This window comes from Galleria mellonella, unplaced genomic scaffold, assembly GCF_026898425.1.
Source record: "Galleria mellonella isolate WM207_F2 unplaced genomic scaffold, CSIRO_AGI_GalMel_v1 utg23, whole genome shotgun sequence".
Lineage (NCBI taxonomy): Eukaryota > Metazoa > Arthropoda > Insecta > Lepidoptera > Pyralidae > Galleria > Galleria mellonella.
In genome coordinates, this window is record NW_026442045.1 from 1,773,801 (window position 1) to 1,795,154 (window position 21,354).

The 21,354-nt window shown below is 30.9% G+C and overlaps 1 protein-coding gene across 5 annotated transcripts in view; it reads right to left on the reverse strand.

Annotated features, from left to right (window-relative positions):
* Positions 1-21,354, reverse strand: part of LOC113512878 (semaphorin-2A) — a 398,040-nt gene that overhangs the window by 57,701 nt on the left and 318,985 nt on the right. For all 5 annotated transcript variants that reach the window (XM_052894754.1, XM_052894755.1, XM_052894753.1 and 2 more), the window contains 3 exons: positions 5,841-5,928; positions 5,107-5,158; positions 4,529-4,591 (listed from right to left, as the gene is read on the reverse strand). In XM_052894754.1, the coding sequence (XP_052750714.1) occupies positions 4,529-4,591; positions 5,107-5,158; positions 5,841-5,928 (203 nt within the window). The remainder of the gene's footprint in view (positions 1-4,528; positions 4,592-5,106; positions 5,159-5,840; positions 5,929-21,354) is intronic.

Sequence of the window (21,354 nt, forward strand, 5' to 3'; positions counted from 1 at the left end):
ATAAGTATAGATTATAGAACCTCAACTAAGTAGTTTAGTAGTTAGAATGTAAATTAATTAATTAAAAATTAAATTAATCAATTAATTAACATAATATTTATACTAAAAGCGAATGTACAAAAGCATATAAATAAATAAAAATTATATTAACTGCGTTGGGAATGAGAAAATAAAGTACCAAATATCTTTTATTTTAATAAAAATAATCTGTATGGACCTTAGTTACTGGTAATAAGTAAGGTAAATTGATACTGATAAAATATGATATGACTGATAAAAAGTAAAACATTTGCAATAGTAGTCAATTAGAATGTAAAGTTTTTCCATAGATGTTTCTAGAATATTATCTTTACGGATAATTCTTTTACATCTTATATGATTGAAATGGATTACAATATTGTACTCATATATTGCTATGTGGTTCAAGCATAGAATGGGACCCCTTACCTTTCCACGAGCTTCGTAAGAGATGAATGAGGGAGTTTAATGGTCGAGAGATAGGCAGCAGCGTTTCTCTTAAAACATCATCAAAACCCGAAATGCGTTTGCCAACTCGCTTGCCAAGCTTGGTAACTACTGACAAAACCCTCCTTATGGAGGAGGGCTATGTTTAGCAGTGGACAGTTAACGGCTGGTATGATATGATAATGACTCTTTTTTTTTTTCATTATTACTATTGTATACAATTTGTAGATAATTTGTCACTATGTAGCCGTTACTATGTAAATATTTTAATTTTATGGAATTATAAGATTGCGTGGGCTGACAGCCAACATTGCAGGTGTAATTTCGTGACATTAATGTAATTACGTGGCATATACGTTTTATAACATGATTGCGTAATAGGCGTAGTATGAATTATAGGTGTAGTGGTTCTAAGTAAATATATTTTTACTTTGTTTCAAATTAATATTGACTTATGTAAAAAACATATTAATTGAAGTACAGTGTACTAGTAGTAACTTTAGAAGTTAACGCGTGATGTAGTATATAAAATATTGTATGTGTCAACTAAATCGTATTGTACTAAACTATATGCAAATCCATTTATGCATTCAAGCATGATTAAATCCTTACTAATATTATAAATATGAAAGTGAGTTTGCTTATTTGTTTGTATGTTCGTTATTTCTTACCACATTAAACGGCTTAACCAATCACTATGAAATTCAGTATATACACATTAAATGAGATAGAGAAGGACTTTTTAATCGAGTTCGTGAGCATATCTCGGTCACTCGGGTGAAGTCACGGAAAAAAAACCTGGTGTCGAATCATCATCATCATCATCATCTCAGTCATTATTTGTGCAGTGCTGAACTCCTCCTCTTTCCCTCCGCTATAACCATAAAGAATGATCCTGAGCCACTCGCATCTGGTACCGAATAAATTTGCTTAATTTTGACCACGGCGCGAAGCCGCGAGATCAGCTAGTTTACTAGATTTGCTGACCTCATAATAAGGTCCATTTATAAGTTCTCCGCTTAGAGATTGAGATTCTTTAAAAATCTATTTACGCTTTAGTATAAGCAAAGTAAAAGTCACTAAGTACCGAAATAAAAATAAAAATATGTTGTCATTTAATTGTCCGAATAGATTTGGTTGCTATTCTGGCGCAACTAAATAGGGCTAACGTAATAATCGTTATAACTATAGGGTTATAACGATTATTTGAGTTAGGTGTCAAGAAGTAACAAACAAATCATTTCACTTTTACTATAATATTTATTATATCTATAATATTTATTAGGTAGGTTACACGTGATGTGTGTTTTGTTAGAAGCGTCACAAGGATCATGAAACTTAAACAAGTCGCGGCGGGCCGGTGCGGTGGACAGCTCAACTGAATTTTGCCGACGGCACTTTCCCAGCCTTTTTCGTGTTACGACATCGTGTTTAGAGAAAGGAAAACTCGCCGACAGCGGGAAACTTTGATTATAGCCTTCACGAGTGGCCGTTTCTTCCACGATCGAGGTGATAGACTCGGGGATATTTCTTTTTTATGACCCTCTTTGATACTAATAAAACAAATTTACTTTTTTCGGAAGAGTTGGTGTGGGTAGCATGTTGTCTATTACTTTTTTCCGCTCTATGGCGGAAGTTTGACCTTTTATTTGCGTGCAACATATGAGTAGGCGGCGTACTACGACTTCTCTTTAAGTAACTTGGAAATTTTCTTGAGCTTATTGTAGAGGAATTTGGTATGAAATATGCTTTTACCTGAGACATTTATATGTATATAGATATTATATTTAGTTGTATCATTTCTAGATAATTCATATAGAATATTAATTCTAGAAAATACATAAACTTTTATGTAGATGTAATGAAACGAAAAAGATTTAAGTAAAATTTGGAAAACATTATATAGATTAATAGTTAGTTGGAGAAAGTCACAAGATGTTAATAATGAAATAAACGATAATCATAATGTACAGCTACAAGTATGCGATAGGCATCTTAGCATGTGCAAAAAACTATTCAGCTTTCATATTTATAAATAAATAAAAAAATAAATACAAATCAAAGATTTCGTAACTTGCCGAAATCTGCACAGATCTTTAAGTTTTTTTTTTCTTCTTATTCGTATTATGTATTAATAAATATCTAATTGAAAGTTATTGATTATTTTTTACATCTTTACATTTTATATTATATCTGATACATAATTTTATTTTTAGTTACTGCCCATTGGAAAGCACATTTTTAATACAAGTAAGAAATTTCATTTTTATTTTAGGTTTCTATAACATTAAATTTGTAAGATTAAGATTTTTGTGTTACTCGCATATTTTATATTAATGTAAAAGTCCTAATCATAAAATAAACATAAAATTATAGTAAGTAACAAAATTAGACGCAGTTATTTACATCAAACCAGGCGCTACAAGTACAATTTTCAAGTAAACAGACATCTCGTGCTTACTTTTATCACTTTGTACCCGCTTACTCTTATCTCTATACATTTCGCATGAGAACGAGACGTTCCGTTTCTAGTTGCCAGCTTTATGAGTTTCTTATTACCTACATGTATGACCTCGTTGGACGAGTCGGCAAACAGATATAACTAAACATATTTACCGCAGCCACAGTTTATTATATATTAATGCTTGACAGACAACTTTAAAAGCATTTCTGCTTCTAATAAATGGTAGTTTTAAGTTGATATTTTAAGAAACATTTTAAAAGAGGTACATATTTTAAACACGCTCTAATATTGTTGATTAAAATAAAATTATTTGACATGGTTCGTTAAATTAGAAAAGTGTGTATTAATGTTTGTATACTTATAAAATACGAGTAGTAACAGTTTCCCGCGATTACGTCCGGGTGAATTTGGCTAAGATGTACTTAGGATTTTGTTTATCTCTGTACGAATACTTCACTGTATATTATTTATTCATCTTTATTACACAAATAAAATTTGTACAAGTGGCGAGCTTAATGCCATATGGAATATATGTGTGTATTTTATTTAAATTTTTATTTTAAATTTTTATTATTGGTGGGATCATAGTACTTTGTAGAAATATTAGAAAGACTTTTGGAGTGGCAGATAAAAAGGTTGTAATGAAAATCTAAATTTGTTAGTTTAAATTAGATATATGGATCCCTGTAGAAATATGAAATATTTTGAGTAATTATTATATGGCAAATATATTAATAACGTAACAATGATTCGGTATTTTACCTTGTAGAAAAATAAAATCAATCGCAATCGAATTTGGCAAGTCGAGAATCACTTGAGTTTAAGAGTCTCGCGGAGAGGCATTATCCAATTGGTCGATCGCGAACATCGTTGTAATCGTACCCCGATCCCGGCGAGAGGGCGACCGAGAAATAAAACAAATATTGCTTTTACGTAGCGATTGTAAATCAAAATTAACGGCTTTAATATAGCGAACAGAGCGCGGCTCTAAGCTTCCCGCCATGAAATATGCCCGCCGCCCGTCGCTTACTGTTAAAAATGGGATTAACCCCTGATGGAAATAGTGCTAGTTGCGAGTAATTCCGCGGAAAATAAACGGCTTTTAATTAAGCTGCATATTATATAAAATTATTAATATTCACTCAACTAATGCTAACTATAAAGTTGAACGAACTGAAAATTTTAAATGGTTCCCTATATTTATAGCTCATGTATTCATTTATGTATATTTGATGATTGATAATTTGATGTTTCGATTCGATTTTATTCTACACTTATTTTTAGTCCTTAGTTTTTAAAAGTATATACAATACATGATTGTATGAGTACATTATGTGCGAATGAATGTTTATTGAATTTCATTTTGCCACTAAAAAAAATAACATTTAAAATAAAGTTAATGTTATAAAGAAAGTATAAAAACATATCTGTTTTAGTTTTTTCATTGTTTTTTTGTTTCTTGTTTTCAACTGTATTCAATTTATTTTTGCATGGATTAATTATATCCTGTACCATAGTAATGACACGGGATGCGGGTCCCGTATCTTTAGTTGTTTTTAAGTCTAAGAATTTGGAATAATTTACAGTTCTCGAACTCACCTCTGACTTTCCCTTTGAGACACATTGTGCTACGTTGCTCGGCTCAAGATTAATTGAGTCTCTCTGTGAACAATACACAATTTTAAGCAATTTAATTCAATATAATAAATAGAATAAATAAAAAAATTGGTCGAAGTAGTGTACAGTATTTTATAAGTAAATATAATGTATTATAATTGAATCGATACCTCTATAATAATATTTCTCTTATAATTATTACTACTACGTATTGTGCAAAGTTATTTTTTGGTGTCAAGAGCTTATTTATTGTAAGGAATATTGTTTTATGTTAAAATTAAAATAAAAGAGCGTGAAATCGAAATATTTAGCATCCTTTGTGCTAGTACAATTGAACATTAAAACAAATATAGGAAGAAATACCCATAAAAGGTATTTTTTCAATTCGGTTTCACCCTGTTTATTTTATAAAACAATGCAATTATTGTTCTTATACATGGAGGTTGTAATATAATGTAAATTGGACTATCTTTTCCACGTTTAGCCTCTAGTTTGGGCCGTTGTGCGTATGAATATATGGAGGTTAAATCTATTTAATATTTTATATGAAATTAACTTACTTCACAATGTGATGAGCTGATATTGTTCATATTCAACCGATACAACCGGTCCCTGAAATGAAAACTCTATATTAATGAAACTAGAAAGAAAGCACAATGAAAAGAGTTCAATTCTGAGCTATTTTTAATATTGATTATAAATAAAAATTAGATAAATTATATTTTTATTATCAATGTGATAAAATTTTTGTACGTATTATATTTTTAATAGTACAAATGGTTCCTGAAATTATATATATATATATATATATATATACATATATATATATATATATATATATATATATATATATATATATATATATATATATATATATATATATATATATATATATATTTCCTTATTGTTAATAACGTTTTGTTTATTTTTTATACGGTTTTTGATACTTAAGGCATTTAATATAAATATAAGTTTAAAATAGATTTAAAATTTATTTTAAATGAACAAATATCAAAGTCCATAGTGCAGCCCATATCTGTAGGTTGCGGTTAACACTTACCATCAGGTGGTTTGTCAACTTATTTGCCATTATCATTATAATATATCAAGTATCATAAAAAAAATCTATTACAATGCAGCTGTTTCATTCAAACTGTAAAGAGCATTATTTTAATTGTATTAAAATAATGCTCATTACATACAACGTATTAAACTACTTTATGTTTGGAAATTTATTTTTTTTTTTTATTACTTTTAATATGTGAAAATATATAGACATAAAGAAGATTCTTACATAGCGCCAACGTAGAGGGCATCCCGCTTGGAATCAACAAAGAAGGTTCTGTAGTAGAGGGTGCCACAGGAGAATTCCCGAACGTGATCTGCAAAGATGGAGACACTAAATGAGTTTGCATAATTTGATTGAAGACTTTATTATCTCATAATTTGAAGAAAAATTCTCTCGTCTTTTGGCAGGTTTATTGTTGTATCTCTTCGGTCATTCTTGTTATATACGCTATTTAAAATATAGATTATATTTAGTACATAATAGTAACATTGTAATATACTTAAGTAAATATTTAAGATATTCCCATATTTATATAAAGATGTTATTTTATTATTTATATTATGAAGAAATATCCTACTATTATTTTTCTTTTAATGAAACTGTTATTTTTTGTCGATATAATGAATGTGTTGTAAGTTCTACCAGGGAGTTGTAATACAAATAGTGAATTATATATTTTTTTTTATTAAAAAAAAAAGAAAAACAAAAGCGTTATTCCATTGTGTTTATATATTAACAACCTATATTAAGCATATAAATAAAATACATAGACTCCAAACAAACAAGTGTATACGTATATTCTTTATGTACTACGGAATCCTCAGTATGTGAGATACCCTATAGTTTCCGGATTTTTTTAAATAACTTAGATCAAAGGCATTTTATGTGAACGATCCATTTTAGGATCGGTACGAGTCAAGACCGGGATATACTTCAAAGAGCCGTTGTTGTATGATCTGTGAAGACTCCGGTACTCGAAAATCTAAACGCCCACTAATAACATATTTTTAGCAGTAAAACATCATAGGTATAATATCTTATTTATCTGTTTTGTTTGTAGTTTTATATGATATTTATAGACAATTAAGATGACTTGGATTTTATTTATTATAAGAAAAAACAGTATGTTTCTAACATATAAGTACAGCTAATATAAATGTAAAAGTCTTTTTGTTTATTATCTCTTTTTAGAAATATTATATACGGGAATGAATTAGATTTCACGTGTGCAATCACAGAAATTACTTATAGTCGTTATTAATATATGTAGTGTGAAAGTAAGTTTGTTTATTACAGAGGTATAACACTTTAGTCCTCAGGAACGGCAACACATGAAGGGCATCATGAGCGACATGTTATACTTTATTATGCTCATGGCACTGTTCACTTTCCATCAAGTGGGCCGTCAGCTTGTTTGCCACTTTAAGTTAGATGATAAAAATATATATATTATTTATTATCATTTCAGCCGTTAACTGTTCATTGCTGGACATAAGCCTTTCCCACGAGGGCAATTTTGTTAATAGTTGCCACATTTGGCAGGCGGGTTAACAACCGCAGTTAGGCTTTTGAACATTGCTGCCCATCCCTCGCCCTCCCTTAGTCGCCTCTTATGATAACCACGGGAAAGAACGGGGTGGCCCATTTTATGCCGGGGTATACACTGCTATATATATATATTTAAAGATTTAAATAAATAAACATAAAAATGTTTAGGCAATCTCATTTCATTTGATTATCCGTGAACCCCGTATTTGGCTTCGCTATTTTTATATTTACATGTGCACCACGATCTAATATCTTAGCTTATTTTATTATTTAAGATTTTAGGACAGGGCACGTTTCCGCATCGCGTGCTCCTGTTTTACTGTTTAGTGTGTGTAGTCGGTGTGGGATCGGGTCACGCACCGAACCCGTGTATACTTTTATAAGAACAGACTTCTGGATTCGAAATTACCGACAACAAATTGCAAATGGAACGTGATGTTAATATAGAAACATTGCTAAATATTCATTGTGGTACTTATATTTTATTCACCGTTATTTTTTTAATAATTGTTTCTGTGATATAGTTTGTGCGATAAAAGATAGTAGTTCTAGACACTGTACCAAATAGGTGCTATGTGTGTGCTAAACAAAATTCAAACTCGCAAATCAACGATATATAACTAATATTGTATTAATTTTCGAAATACTTTATCAAGGTATCTTTATAATATAAAACAAACTCTACACTACAAAGTATCTGTCTTTTTCTCCTTTTTTTTCTAAACCACGCAAACGATTTTGATACGGGTTTTCCTGTAATTTAAATATTTTTTTCTGTAAGGACTGTCTGTTCAACAAATGCTAATTAAAGTTTTGTATAAGTTTTGTATAAATTGCACCCGTGCGAAAACGGAACAGGTCTTTAGATCAGTTTTACTTGTAGTAGTGTAGTTTAGTTTTACTATATAAAATGCAATTGTAAGTGAGTTTACAAGCTAAAGATTTTTCAGAGTCTACACTTGTTTGCGATGCGGGCATTTTATTCGACAGACCAGACGGCAATACTTCCCATGTGAGTTGTGTTGGAGGAGAAAGATTTTCAAATTATTCAAATGCAAGTTTTTACCCGCGACTTCGTACGCGACTCAGATATATTGGTTGACTGGGATAATACAGGCCTATGTACTTCTCGATTTTAAATGTATTATTATATCAGCCGTTAATTGTCTAATGCTAAACATAAGCACATATTATATGAATTTATGCTGTATTGCTTTATTTTTTCTCTATTCAAAATGCACCGCCTACATATTTCCCGGTTTGCCCGATGGTTGACTGGTAGAGAACACTGTCCGGTGTTAAATCCGCCAAATGTACATAGAATTTTACTGCGCATTAAAGTTTATATAAATAAATAAATAAGCCTTCCTTTAAGGAGAGTTTTGCCGGTAATCGCTACGCTTGGCAGGCGCGTTGACAACCACAGTTAAACGTTTAGTAATGTTTTAAGAGGGACATTGCTGTCCATTCTTCTACTATTAAGTTCCCTTAGTCATCTCTTTCGACATCCACGAGAAAGGAAGAGGTAGTTTATTCTATGCTGGGACCACACGGCGTCGATTTTGAATACAAAGTTGAGATTAAAACTTTGGACCATCTTAAAAAAGGAGAAAGTTTTTTAGTATTCTGTATTTCGTTTGAGGCTATGTTATACGATAAGGTCACCAATTCTGAATAGATATTAATAATGGTTTTTTTTTATATTTAATAGAGTTTATTAATTTTCATCACGATTGAAATTGATGTTTATATTATTTGCAAAGTAAATAACTGCTTGTTGTTACTAAGCAAAAATATTCCTGTAGAAACAGGATTCTACGTTTTAAATGATTTTTTTTATCTAATATATATACGACATATCTCGTCTTTTATTGAAGTATTTTATTGTGGTTAAAGTAGAAGTTTTGCAAAGTGAAATGTACTTGTATTTAGTTGTAAGCGTTCTTACAGTTTAGCACGAATAAGAAAAGACTTTCTATTGATAGTTACAAATTGAAATAGGAGCAGTAATTTAAGTATATACATAAGACACAAATAACATTTTTGTATATCAGTGTAAGGAAAAACATATAAGTTAGAAATACGAAAGGAATATAGGATAGGAAAAAAAAAACACGGCAGGAAATAAATAAAATTCTACTACTTTTATAATTATGAATGCTAGTACAGATGTTAGCTCAATTGGGCTCCATCATTCGGGCATAATTGTAAGATACAGTTAGAAAAAACAATTAGTAAACAAGGTGATACAACAAACAACCAATCTCAATTGATGTCGTAAAATATTTTAAAAGACGATTGTACTGGCCAAAATAAGTATATCGCTCGATCTGTATAGGATAGCCAATGGCAAAGATGGTTTCTACCTATAAGTTTTTTAAAGTATTTTATGATATATAAATATTTTATATTATTAATTTTTTAAAGAATTTAGTACTAAGTACTAAAAACCTACTTTAAAAAACTTATGATATATTAAATTACTCAATTGACAGATATACGTACATATATGTCTGAATTGATAATTAATGTGAAACAAAGAGATAAAAAATTGCACGAAGTTTCGAGGTGCAAATGGAGTTTGAATATGGAATGTGACATTGGTTGCCAGGGAATAGGGCAGGTGTGTGATTCGGAAATCAGTATTGCTGGACTAGACGCCGTTGGGAATGTGTCGCATGCAACCTTGTATTACCAAATTGCAAGGCACGTTTGCTACTCGAATAATTCAGCATTCTGTATCTTAGAAAGTCTTTATTTATTACTATACCATTTTAATGGGAAATTATATAGAATATAAATATATCGATGGGTTAAAGGTAAGAAAGAAAGACTAGAAAAGATAGGTGGACTGTGCAAATGAAAAGAAAGAGTGAACACAAATATGACTACTAATAATAACGTACGAGAAAAGCAGCGTCGACGTTAAATAATGACACAAAGACAGTACGATTATGTTATGTGATTATGAGACCATTAGTATAATGTTCATTAGCTAGCTTGATGTTGAGTTTTAGATCAAAGTAAAAGAAAAGATACTGAAAGCAAAGGTTATGTTAAGCGAAAACCAAAAAAATATAACAATATACAGTAGAATAAAGGAATTACAAGAACAGAAACTCGTCATATAATATTAACGAGAAATATGTAATGACAAAGCCTAAAAACATTTCCAGTGATAAACTGTTCTGTGTAACTCGAAATGTTCTTTTCATAAAAATAATTATTTTTATGTGGTTACCATTTCTTTAGAGTATAACATACTCGTAGATGAAAGATGATTGAAATAAGAATGATGACGAACGTATCATCATATCAACTTTGAACTGTCTACTGCTGAACATAGATCTCCCCTCGGGGGTTTACCTAGATAGTAGTTACCACACTTGATGAACCTATATTTGAAAATAAATATAATAAAATTGCCAATTGCGTATCATATATCTATCAATTCAGTTTACTTTTTTTAAATTTTAGTAACAATGTAATGAAGCTAAGTAGTAACATTATTGCATTTCCAGGAGAAATATAGCGAGGATTTAAGGAGTCTATAGACTGTTTTTGAACCAACCGAATAAGGTTACCTAGGTTATTTATTGGATCATAATTGAATTAATTATATTTCAGGTCGATCGGAAGAATGAAAAATATAAGGTATGACGGAAATCGTAATAAGAACTGTCTATCAACTAGGAAAAAAATTTATACGGTTGAACAAACTTTTAGCTGAGAAAATATAAGACATTGAAATAGGCGTACCTTCTTGAGAGCTTCAAATAAAATATTTGTATACAGAAAGAACAAATCAATTATGATAGAATAACATATCTGTTCAAGATTAGGCATTATAGAAGTTTTAATAAAAAGTACAATTTTTCGCACTTGCAGTATTAGAACCATAGACATAGACCGTTTAACCAAGTATTTTATTTCGTCAAGAACTTCTCAGCTTCAAACGCAAACATATCTTTTTAAAAGATTATAAACAATCTAAATATATGTAGATTGTTGCTGTTGAAGAGTACAGAGATTAAACATTGCATTATAAATAAATAAAACCGACGATAAACGGAGATGAAACCTGTATTAGCGAGGATTATTTTATTCAAACTGTTTAATGTTATACGATGTGAATGCATTTTAATAGCATCATAATTTTTGAACGGGAGCATTCCGAGTCAGTCTCTATTAGATATAAGTAGCTATAAATATTTAATACTGGTTCGAGAATCATTGAATGAATATTAACGATTTTCAAAGACAATAACGCTTAGCTTTTATTACATGACTTTCTTATTACATGCATCGTATTCTCGATGAAGATACTTTTTAACACCTGACACAGACAGCGGTGTTGTAAGTTAAAAGCTTTTATCTGTCAATTCGTTTCAATTTTATTTAACTTGCTCTGTTAGTGTCTGTCTATATCATGTTTAAAATTTGTATTCTATTTTCAAGAATTTGCTGCTATCATATAATAATGAGCTAAAAGTTAATTTCGATACTGATGCAATATTATTGACTTCGTCTGATGATGGAGTCTGGAGACGTTTACAAAAACTTTGTAATACAACAGTCCTATAGAATTTGGGCTCATTTGTTTTGATGATTTTATTTTAAAATAAAAATGAAAGTGTGAATAAAGTTTAGTTGATATAAGTAGATGAGAAAGTCACAGAAGACCAGATCTATCCACAGCTGAGTATAGGCCTTCCTTATGCTGGACCATAACTTACGATCTTGTGGTAATGTCACCCATTATTTGCTTCTACGCTGCATTTGCTCCAATAAAAAAGTGTTCTGTGGCGTTTAAATCTTGCACATTAACGAGTCATATAAATTTAATGAAACGTGGTATTTGTATAAAAGTGAATAAGATTTTAGATTTAATTGTAGGAATACCAATATTTCATATAGAATATAAACAATCTACTTGATTGTTGCACAAAAAAATAAAACCAGTTATTTTGATATAAAAACTTAACTGCTAAATTGATTTTGATAAAGTGGCTATGAGACTAATCTGAAATTATATCTTTTAAGTTAAAAGAAAAATTTTCCAAATTGGTTTATGAACGATGGGGTCCTGAAATTAAAACAAAAAATCGAATTGAAAATCTCATCTTTTTTTAATTCGGTCGATATACACTTTACAGTCACTGCGTGTTCCGTACTAGTTGAACAGTTGTGCGGTGTGCGAGAGCGAAAATAATAATATTTTTAGGAGAGCGACAGGTTCACTATTCTCCAATGCGGCTCTTGTCAGAATTACGTCATATTCAGCGTGGTGCATTTTTCATCATACAATTTACCGTTTGGATCGCAATAAAGTTGGTCTATATATAGACTCGCTTCACTCAGATGTTTATTTGTGCTTATAAATGTCGTTCTAAATACTAAATGTGGCAAAGTCCAGTTGACATGGTATCTGACTAATAGGATAGTCAAATCAGTTTGAGAATGATTTTTATATATATATTACCTCAATGAAGTATAAAAGGCGGTTTTATCGCTAATGCAATTCCTTCCAATCAACCATTTTCTAGGGGTTTAGGTTTCTTTTTTCTTTTTTAATTTTTTTTTGGTTTTAATACATTTCATTTTTAATAACTAGGCAACTAGTTCGGGTTCGCACATGTGTACTAAATTTTTCACTTTTCTGCACGATTTTTTATAAACATTTTCTTTCATAAAAAATTTGTCCTGATAATCACGAATAGATAAACACAATAGAAAAGGTCAAATAGATGTAGCAGTTTTAAAGTGATGCGCTTACATACGTTCAGCAATTGATTGGCAAGTGATTATTATTTATATACTCGTAGATTATTTATTTGCTGTGTCATAGAAATTACGTACCATTTTAGCTTTTAGCGACTGATGATAAACGATATTTGCTATATTAAAGTTAAAGGTGCCATTCAAAAGTATAGTTCATTATCACAGATAAGCTTGTTGTTTAAAGCCATATAAAAATCTATAATTATCTAATAATTTTTGTATGGGCTCACATTGTTGAAATGATAAGGTTATTTAAAAATTAATTTACATGGGTTTAAGATAAAATACAATTATGTAGTGAAATATAGAACAAGTAAAACGGTAGTAGGCCATGGGTAATAAGCAAAAGTATAATTAGTGAGGGCTGATCCATATCAAGATCCTGCAGTTAGGCACGCGATTTTAAACGGTACACAACAGCGTAGTTGTTAATCTGATAATGGCTTCTTATTCTTAATTTAATTATATTTATACTCATAGAGTTATATAAATATTAATATTTTACATACTAATATTTGGAGTAGAGAAGGCCTGTGAAGGCATCTATGTGATCACTGACTGTCGTTGTTAAAATTATAACAGAATTTTTTAATACATTTAAATGATACAGTATAGTTATATTTTGTACCTACTTTAATTTAATTCTAAGTAACAAAGATCCAAATATCTTTTCAAAATAAATATATATTTGGGTATTTGTTATTCATAATTCTTTAATGGACCGCCCATAATAGCTAGAAAAACTGACAAATGATTGGGAAGAAAACTTCTCAAGAGTCAGATTTGCACAGCAAACACAGCGTAAGATTAAATGAAGCGACGATTTCAAACGTATTGTAAATATACGCTGTTTAAAGACTCAAACAGTAAGAGAGATTGTCAAAGGGCTGTTCCTTTGTACGTATATTCAGCAATGGACAATTAATAATTGTAAAAATTATAACTAATTAATGCTTAGTAAGTACTTATTATTATCACTGTTACCACATAATTAATCTATTAGATTCTGAGTTTCACAAACATATAATTTTGATATTGTTACCTTTCGTAATAATGTGCTAATGATTTCAAGCATTAATTTCGTTTTGCTTAAAATTTATTATTTTTCATGTTATTTATTATGAATAATAGTCATATGTTATTATGTTCAATAAAATACGGCCCAAACCGTCGTCGTTCGTCATGAAGAAAGCAATTTATGCTTAATTTGTGTAGTTTGTCGTCATTATTTAGAAGTTCACGAAAGTTTCGCCATTTTTGGTTTATGAAATTATGGACGTGTAGCAAACGCGACTTCATTGGGGTAATTGTTTTATCGCATGAGCACACGGTTACATTGGTCCGGGGTTAGCGTTAGGGGGTGAAAAGTAAGGGGCATGGGTGAGGTCGGCTGGACCCCTCACAGCTGGAGCTCTGAGGAAGAAAGTTATAATAAACCAGCGCACGTCACAAAGATCCTATCATATAAAATTATTTTGGTCAAGGATAGTTTAAGCAAACAACTCGCTTTCCATTTTCACGGAGTTTATTATAATTTTCCGTAGTAACAAACAATAAACAGCTGGCGTATTCGGGTCAGTGCTGTATGCAAACGCTGGAAGCGAGTGGTTATTGCAGATAAGAAGAAACAGGTAAATGTTCGCATGGAATTATAATTAGAAAGATAGAGAAACATTATGTAATATTTAGAAAGAAATACACCAATCTCTCGTATGGCTATTAGTATCGTGACAATCTGTAATAGGGCGCAAGCAGCCGTTGTTCAGTTGATGGATTAGAGTGCGATTACGGTCGACAGGAAATCCGCGTATTTTTCATTTGGCAATTGTAACGCTTGTATCATAATATCGTACACGGCACCGATTAGATTAACAGCACACAATTGGCTTACATGGAAACTTTGCCCCATTAGCTTTATACCTACTTCGTGTATTGGATTAATTCGGTGCTCGCCTCAGGGCGTTTGTTCCGTGGCGTTATCGCTTATGTCTCTAACAATAATACGGACAAAGCACAAATTAAATATTTTACGTGATTCGAGTAAATAAAAACGAGTTTGTTTTCTTTTTGTAGGATGTTATAAGAGTGTTCCTTAACCATGGAAATAATCGTAAGTACTTATTTAATTGTTACATATTTTGTATTGATTTTATATAAATTGAAGATGTGATAATTTTTTTTAAATTTCTTTAAGTAAAATATGTTATTTTTTGTATTTCATAGTCAAAGTATACAACTAGATTTGCTATTTTGTCCAAAAGAATATCTTGTATTAATATGTTAGAAATTCCAATTCAAGTTGAAATTCATTGTAAGTGAATACTTATAAGTATAACAATACAAATACACATATACACAAAAAAATGTAGAAATATATTAAATATTGAAACCATTTTGACTAAAAGCAAAGATCAAAGAAGTCACCGTACATTTTCAATATGTCGCCTCCGGCAATAAGCTTTTATAAAATACAAGTGCTCGAGTAAATATTTAGTGACATTCCGAAGGACAAATAATCCTTAGAAAGGAATATGGAACTAAATTAACTCGTTGCTGTTATGAGATTTCAGTCACGATTCTTGGCAACATTCGGTTATTAGGGGAACGGCGACTCGAACTGAGTTAAGGGTTAATAGTAAGACAAGTAAGAAACAGATAAGACTGTCACTAGTACCTACATATTATTTGAAAATAAGAACTATATGAGCAATAAACTTCTAATTATGCGTAAAATATAGACTCATGTATTTTTGCAGTGAATCTACCCGTTCATCTATTTGCTTGCCAGTTCATCAGTCATGTAGTTGTGGAAGTATGTTTCAACGGCATATTCTAGCAACTATTAAGAATATTTAATTGGTTTAGAACAGAGATGGTTAGTTGATAGTCCATACACAATTTATTTCGTTTCCAAAGTTTGTTGTATTATTAATATTATAACAATTTATCTCATTTGTTTTTATGTTCAATAAAGAATAAAGTGGTTACCTACACTCATGTTTAGACATTAATAAAATTGTTATTAATAAGTAACAATAAGTAATAGCAAACAATAAGAAACTATTACAAGTTTCACAATTAAAACACTTTTACTTATTGTTTTCTACATAAAAGTAAATTAAAAGTATTATGAAGTTAGCTCTGGTGCTTAGCGCAGGCTCGATAGAACTTAGTGGCGATTAAAAGTGTCGTAAAAGGAAACCAAGTAATCTTATAGCAACTGTAATAAAGTATTAACGTAGAAGCATCATCCCTCTCTGGCTTCATCTCGTATAATGAAGATATTTTTACACACTGCCGTCAGATGTGATAAAAACTTGTGTGCAACAACCTTGCCAGAATTTGCAGGGATTTTGATTTAGAATGACAAAAGGGCAAAACGATGATGAGGGTTAGAGGTTTACACTCTGCTTCGCTTGATGGTATTATTTACTTGTTTAGTGTAAATATGTTTAGTTTTGCAATCGCTAAAATGCTCTTTTTCAATAGGTCTTTTAGACCGTGATATCGATTACGGTGGGAATTGTATATATTTTTTCAAACATATTCGGGATTAAAATTTAAAATCTCACCTCATTGGGGTGAAATGTTTCAGTGTTTTTTTTATGAATTAATTGATTTAGACTTATCAAAAAACCTATGATCAAAATAATCCCAATATAAATAAGTAGATGATTCATTCCTCTACTGTTTCCAAAAGAAAAAGATAACAGTTGCAAGAATAGGTTGTGAGACAAAGTTTATATATTATGTTAATATTCTTTATATTTATATCTTTGTAAACAAAAATATTATTTAAAATTTAATTGAAATAAAGTGCAAATACAAGAGTTAGAACTAGAACTAGATTTAGTTGAACAATATGTTATTTCGTGCAAAGCTTAATTACAGATCGAATTAGTAGATAGTGATTGTAAAAAGATGACATAATTATTTGAAATTGTTTAACAAAACTCAGTACGAGTACATTTAATATAGAGTCATTGTTCCTACGCCAGTCTGACAGATTACCTACCCAAATTTCGCTCTTAAGTACTTATTAACTCCACTTTATTATGTTCTGAAAGTGCGTTACGTGCGAAACAGGACACTTTCACATCCTCTTGTTATATGAAATTTAGACAAATATTCGTACATCACAATTTCTTTTGCAACATACGCATGCTTTTTTTAATATATTTTGAGGTCCATTAAATTTAATATAATTTTTATATTATGTACTGATCATAAAACTAAATAAAAATTTTTATATTGTTTTATGATGTGTGAAAATTAATAAAAAGTGTTCGCTTTTTAAATAACATTTTAGCTTTTTTATATTTTCAACGTGTCCAGAATATTTTATATCAGTAAAGAGTAAAAAACAATTGTATATGAAGTACAAAACACATATTCACAAATTTTAACAATAACAGAATTATTTTCGACTGGCCATGCTGCAGGCAACAGTGATTTAAAAATAGTATATTTTTTGCTTTATTGTATTTTGCAGAAACCAGCGTATCGAACTTCAATGCATCTAACTGGATATAGCGTTCGGAATATTATTTGCAGTAAAGTTGATGTTACAAGTAGCTATTTATTTATATAGATGTAAAACGCAAACAGAGTCATGTAATCCTTTCATTCATCTGGGTGTACATGAAAATGCTCTCGCCCGATAGCAGACTAATTCCGAATGCATCTCCAATCGTAAAAGAAGTCGTAAAGCAGCGAGGCACCCCTCGAACCGATGCACGGGAATCAGGGAACAAATAGTTGATTTCTTATTGGCTTCCGCCCAGACTCAGATGGAAAATTCGCCATAAAGACATTGGGACACGCCTGGCCGGATTAAAGGGGGAAACTAATAAAGAAAACTTTTGCGACACCGTATTTTTAGCAAACGCGCTCTTAAAACTTCCGAGCCTTTATTAGGTTTCCGATGGTAATTTAGAAAATGCTCTGCGGTGTTAGAAATGTCTTTCCTAAAGTAACCATAAAACTGGCTACTAGATTCTGCTGTCGCATTGTGGATGTTATTAAGTTTTTCAGTCTTCGTAAATTTAATATATATGTTTAGTTTTCACATAGCATGCAGTTATATTTTGACACTGCAAAATTGAAATATATTTTAATAACACAGTTCATATTCAGTTTCTATGTACGAGTATGTATTGAGACTGCATCAGATAGCTTTTAGCATACTGGCATGATAAAAATGAATTCATAGTCGCAAATAAAAACTGTGGAACGGTGTGTAGGCACACCAGGGAAAATAGTGACAGGAGATATGAGATAATAAAGACAAAACATAGCAATAAACAAGCTCTGAAACATGTCAGGGCATATACTCGGCTTGGAATAGGAAACAGGGTAATGTGAATATCATTTACATAAATTATCACAGAGTGAACTGATGTCTATGTGAGTACGTAACTGGCGGGCGCCTTGCGAGTATATGTTTATCTAGTGACATTAAGGGAGTATAGGTTAATTTATTTGTACATTAAGCTAATATAATAAATACGTGAATCTAATATAAATATTCTTATGACTTGTATTCTAGAATGTGCAAATCAGATATAGCTTCTGACATATTTTACATTTTTGAGTCGGGGTATTAACATTAGGCCGAACCATTTTTTATTTTTCTTATAAGGTTTTCCTATAATACTATTTATTATTTAAATAAAATGTATATTTCCTAACACAATTTGCGAGAGTAAATATAAGATGCTGAAAATTTTATTGTTGTTTACGTGAAGAAAAAACACTATACACTTTTTTGGAAGGGCTGTAAATTCTGGCATGGTACCGCCGTCGTATGTACATAATTTCACACACGCCGCGACTCATCGTTCGGCGAAATATTAAGGCGTATAAAATTTTATTACGAACATTACCCCCTTACCCTGTTCTCTCTATAAACATTTTCCGTGTCGCGTTTTTCCTCTCTCGCACAGGACATGCGGCCCGATTTTCGCATTTGCCTTATTTCTCTCTAATGCTACATTTGTGTCTTAATAAGAAATAGTATTATATTACGATCGTTCGTATTATTTGATTTTCAATCTCTCGAGATTGTAGTTTTCTTTTACTTTAATAATGGCTCGTGTACAGGGAAGGTAATAGATATCTGAAACATTATATCAAGCAAGCTTTATTGCGTATTATTTAAAGTGCTCGATATTAACAAGTGATTACAGTACTTGGTATAAATTGTGTTTTTTTTTTAAATAACATTTTGTACATGTTTGTTAAATTCAATAATAAATTTCTTTAAATATAATAAAAAAGAAACTTATTATGTAGGAACAAAATTTTTTTTTAGATACGATAAAAACATTTTCAGTTTTTTTGAGTAAAATCAAGGCCTGTGATCAGCAGGAAATCTTTTATTATGTAATTGTAGTTCAAAATGTAGTCTAAAGTATATTTTAAATTTTACTGTTAATGATTACAGTTTCAGTATAAGCGTTTATAATAACATCCACAACTCGCTTGCCATGTTTAGAAGTATAAAAATAAAACAAACGTAAGGTGGATATTGTACGTTGGTATAAGTCATAAAAAGAGTAAATAAATGTAATACTGTGACACGACGTATGAGGCTCGGCTGTGGACTTACCACTTACATGATGGCAATCGAGTGCGGTAATCGGCAGCAATCTCTCTAGAGCACGATCGCGTCTCCCCTACCTCGGCAGTTCGTCGCAGCATCACACCGCTTATTGGTATCACCGGTGTTCACTATAGATATTCCCGATATTGAAATCTGCTTGTCTTCCAACACCTTTATTGGCCCTATATACCGCACTCCCGCCGTACACTTTCATCCTTATTGCTTTTTCTGCGTAACAATTCATTCAAATGGAACTTTTGATACAACTATTGGTTGTGTATTGTCATTTCAGCGAACAAGGGTTTTATTTTCGCGTTCCTTATATTGAATTTCGTAATGGAAATGAACTGATAACGATTTAACTATGTCGAAAAATATGCAAATTTTTCATTTATTACAATTTATTAATTTTCCTTAAATGTTAATATAACTATATGATCTGGTAATATATCAATTTTAAAGTCACAATGCTTTGTAGCTATATTGATATGATTTTTATGCAATTACAAATAAAAAAAAAATCCAATGAATAATACGATTTTCAGCGAGTCTCTTCAACACGACACCAACTTTCCTTGATTTATTATGTTTAAAATTATGTTATTTTATTATTTTGTTCTGTACGAAGTCCTAACATTCATGAATAATATAATAAAAGAATATTTAATGTTTATTATTATTTTGGTGACTGTACGAAATCATTTGCCCAAATCTTTTTCAAATAATATAGTTTGGACGGTTTAGAAATCTAGTTAACGATATCCGAAACCTTTGTGTATAATGAAGGCTATTTGAAAATTCTTGTGACTAAGGAGCCACATAAGTAGTAGTAGTAGAAAATGCTACAATTTAAGAATCAATATGATTTATAAGGATCATATCGATTTGACCGTGAGAGAAGAAAATCAGGGGCTAATTTACCTCGGGGACATTTCGCACCCTCGTTTCGCACTAAAGGTTTATTGAAAAATAAATATTTCAATATTAACCGATAGACCGTAAGGGTTTCGGGTAAATCTTTGCACCTTTTCAATGTGGAAGATAGTGACGGCGTCTAAGAAATATTAGGGGCCATCCACCGCGTAGAATCCTATTGCAATTTATGCTCATTGAACCGGAAAAAGTATATAGTGAAACTAAGGTGGGCGTTGATTCTTTTATTGCCAAAGAAATCAATATGTAGCATGAGTCGGCAACTATTATAACGTAACGTATTGTAATGATCGTAATTTGTTGGAAGTCACGAGGCAGGAACTGTTGTGTTGACTACTGAATGCGATTTTAATGATGAATACGGTAATGTATGTGTGGGTACGGAATGTTTCTTTTTAATAGAATGGTGACCCCGCTTGTAATTTTGATGTACGCTAGTGTCAATGAAGGGTAATATGTGAGGATTAAGCCAAGTTAACTGGCTACGACGGTTTCTATGGCCAAATTTTGCTGAGCATATCAAAATTTTATGAAGATTTGAGCATTACATCTAGGCCTAAGTTCTTCTTTATACTACTGAAGGCATATAGTCCACCTAATAGTATGGAGTTATTGTAGCCTATGAACGCCTACAATACTAGGAGCACAAAGTGCGCGTAGTCGACTTAAAAAAAAAATTTACCTCTCTTTTGAAGGACACCATGATAATTATATATTTCTTTAATCATACAATGTTAACTAGTCATAATGAAAAAGACCTGGGATAAAAATAAATTGATAGATATGTTTAATAGTATTTTGGAAATATTTACATCTCCCATAGAAAATGGCAAAACAGAGATATTCATGAATACAAATGGCTGTATTATTTGA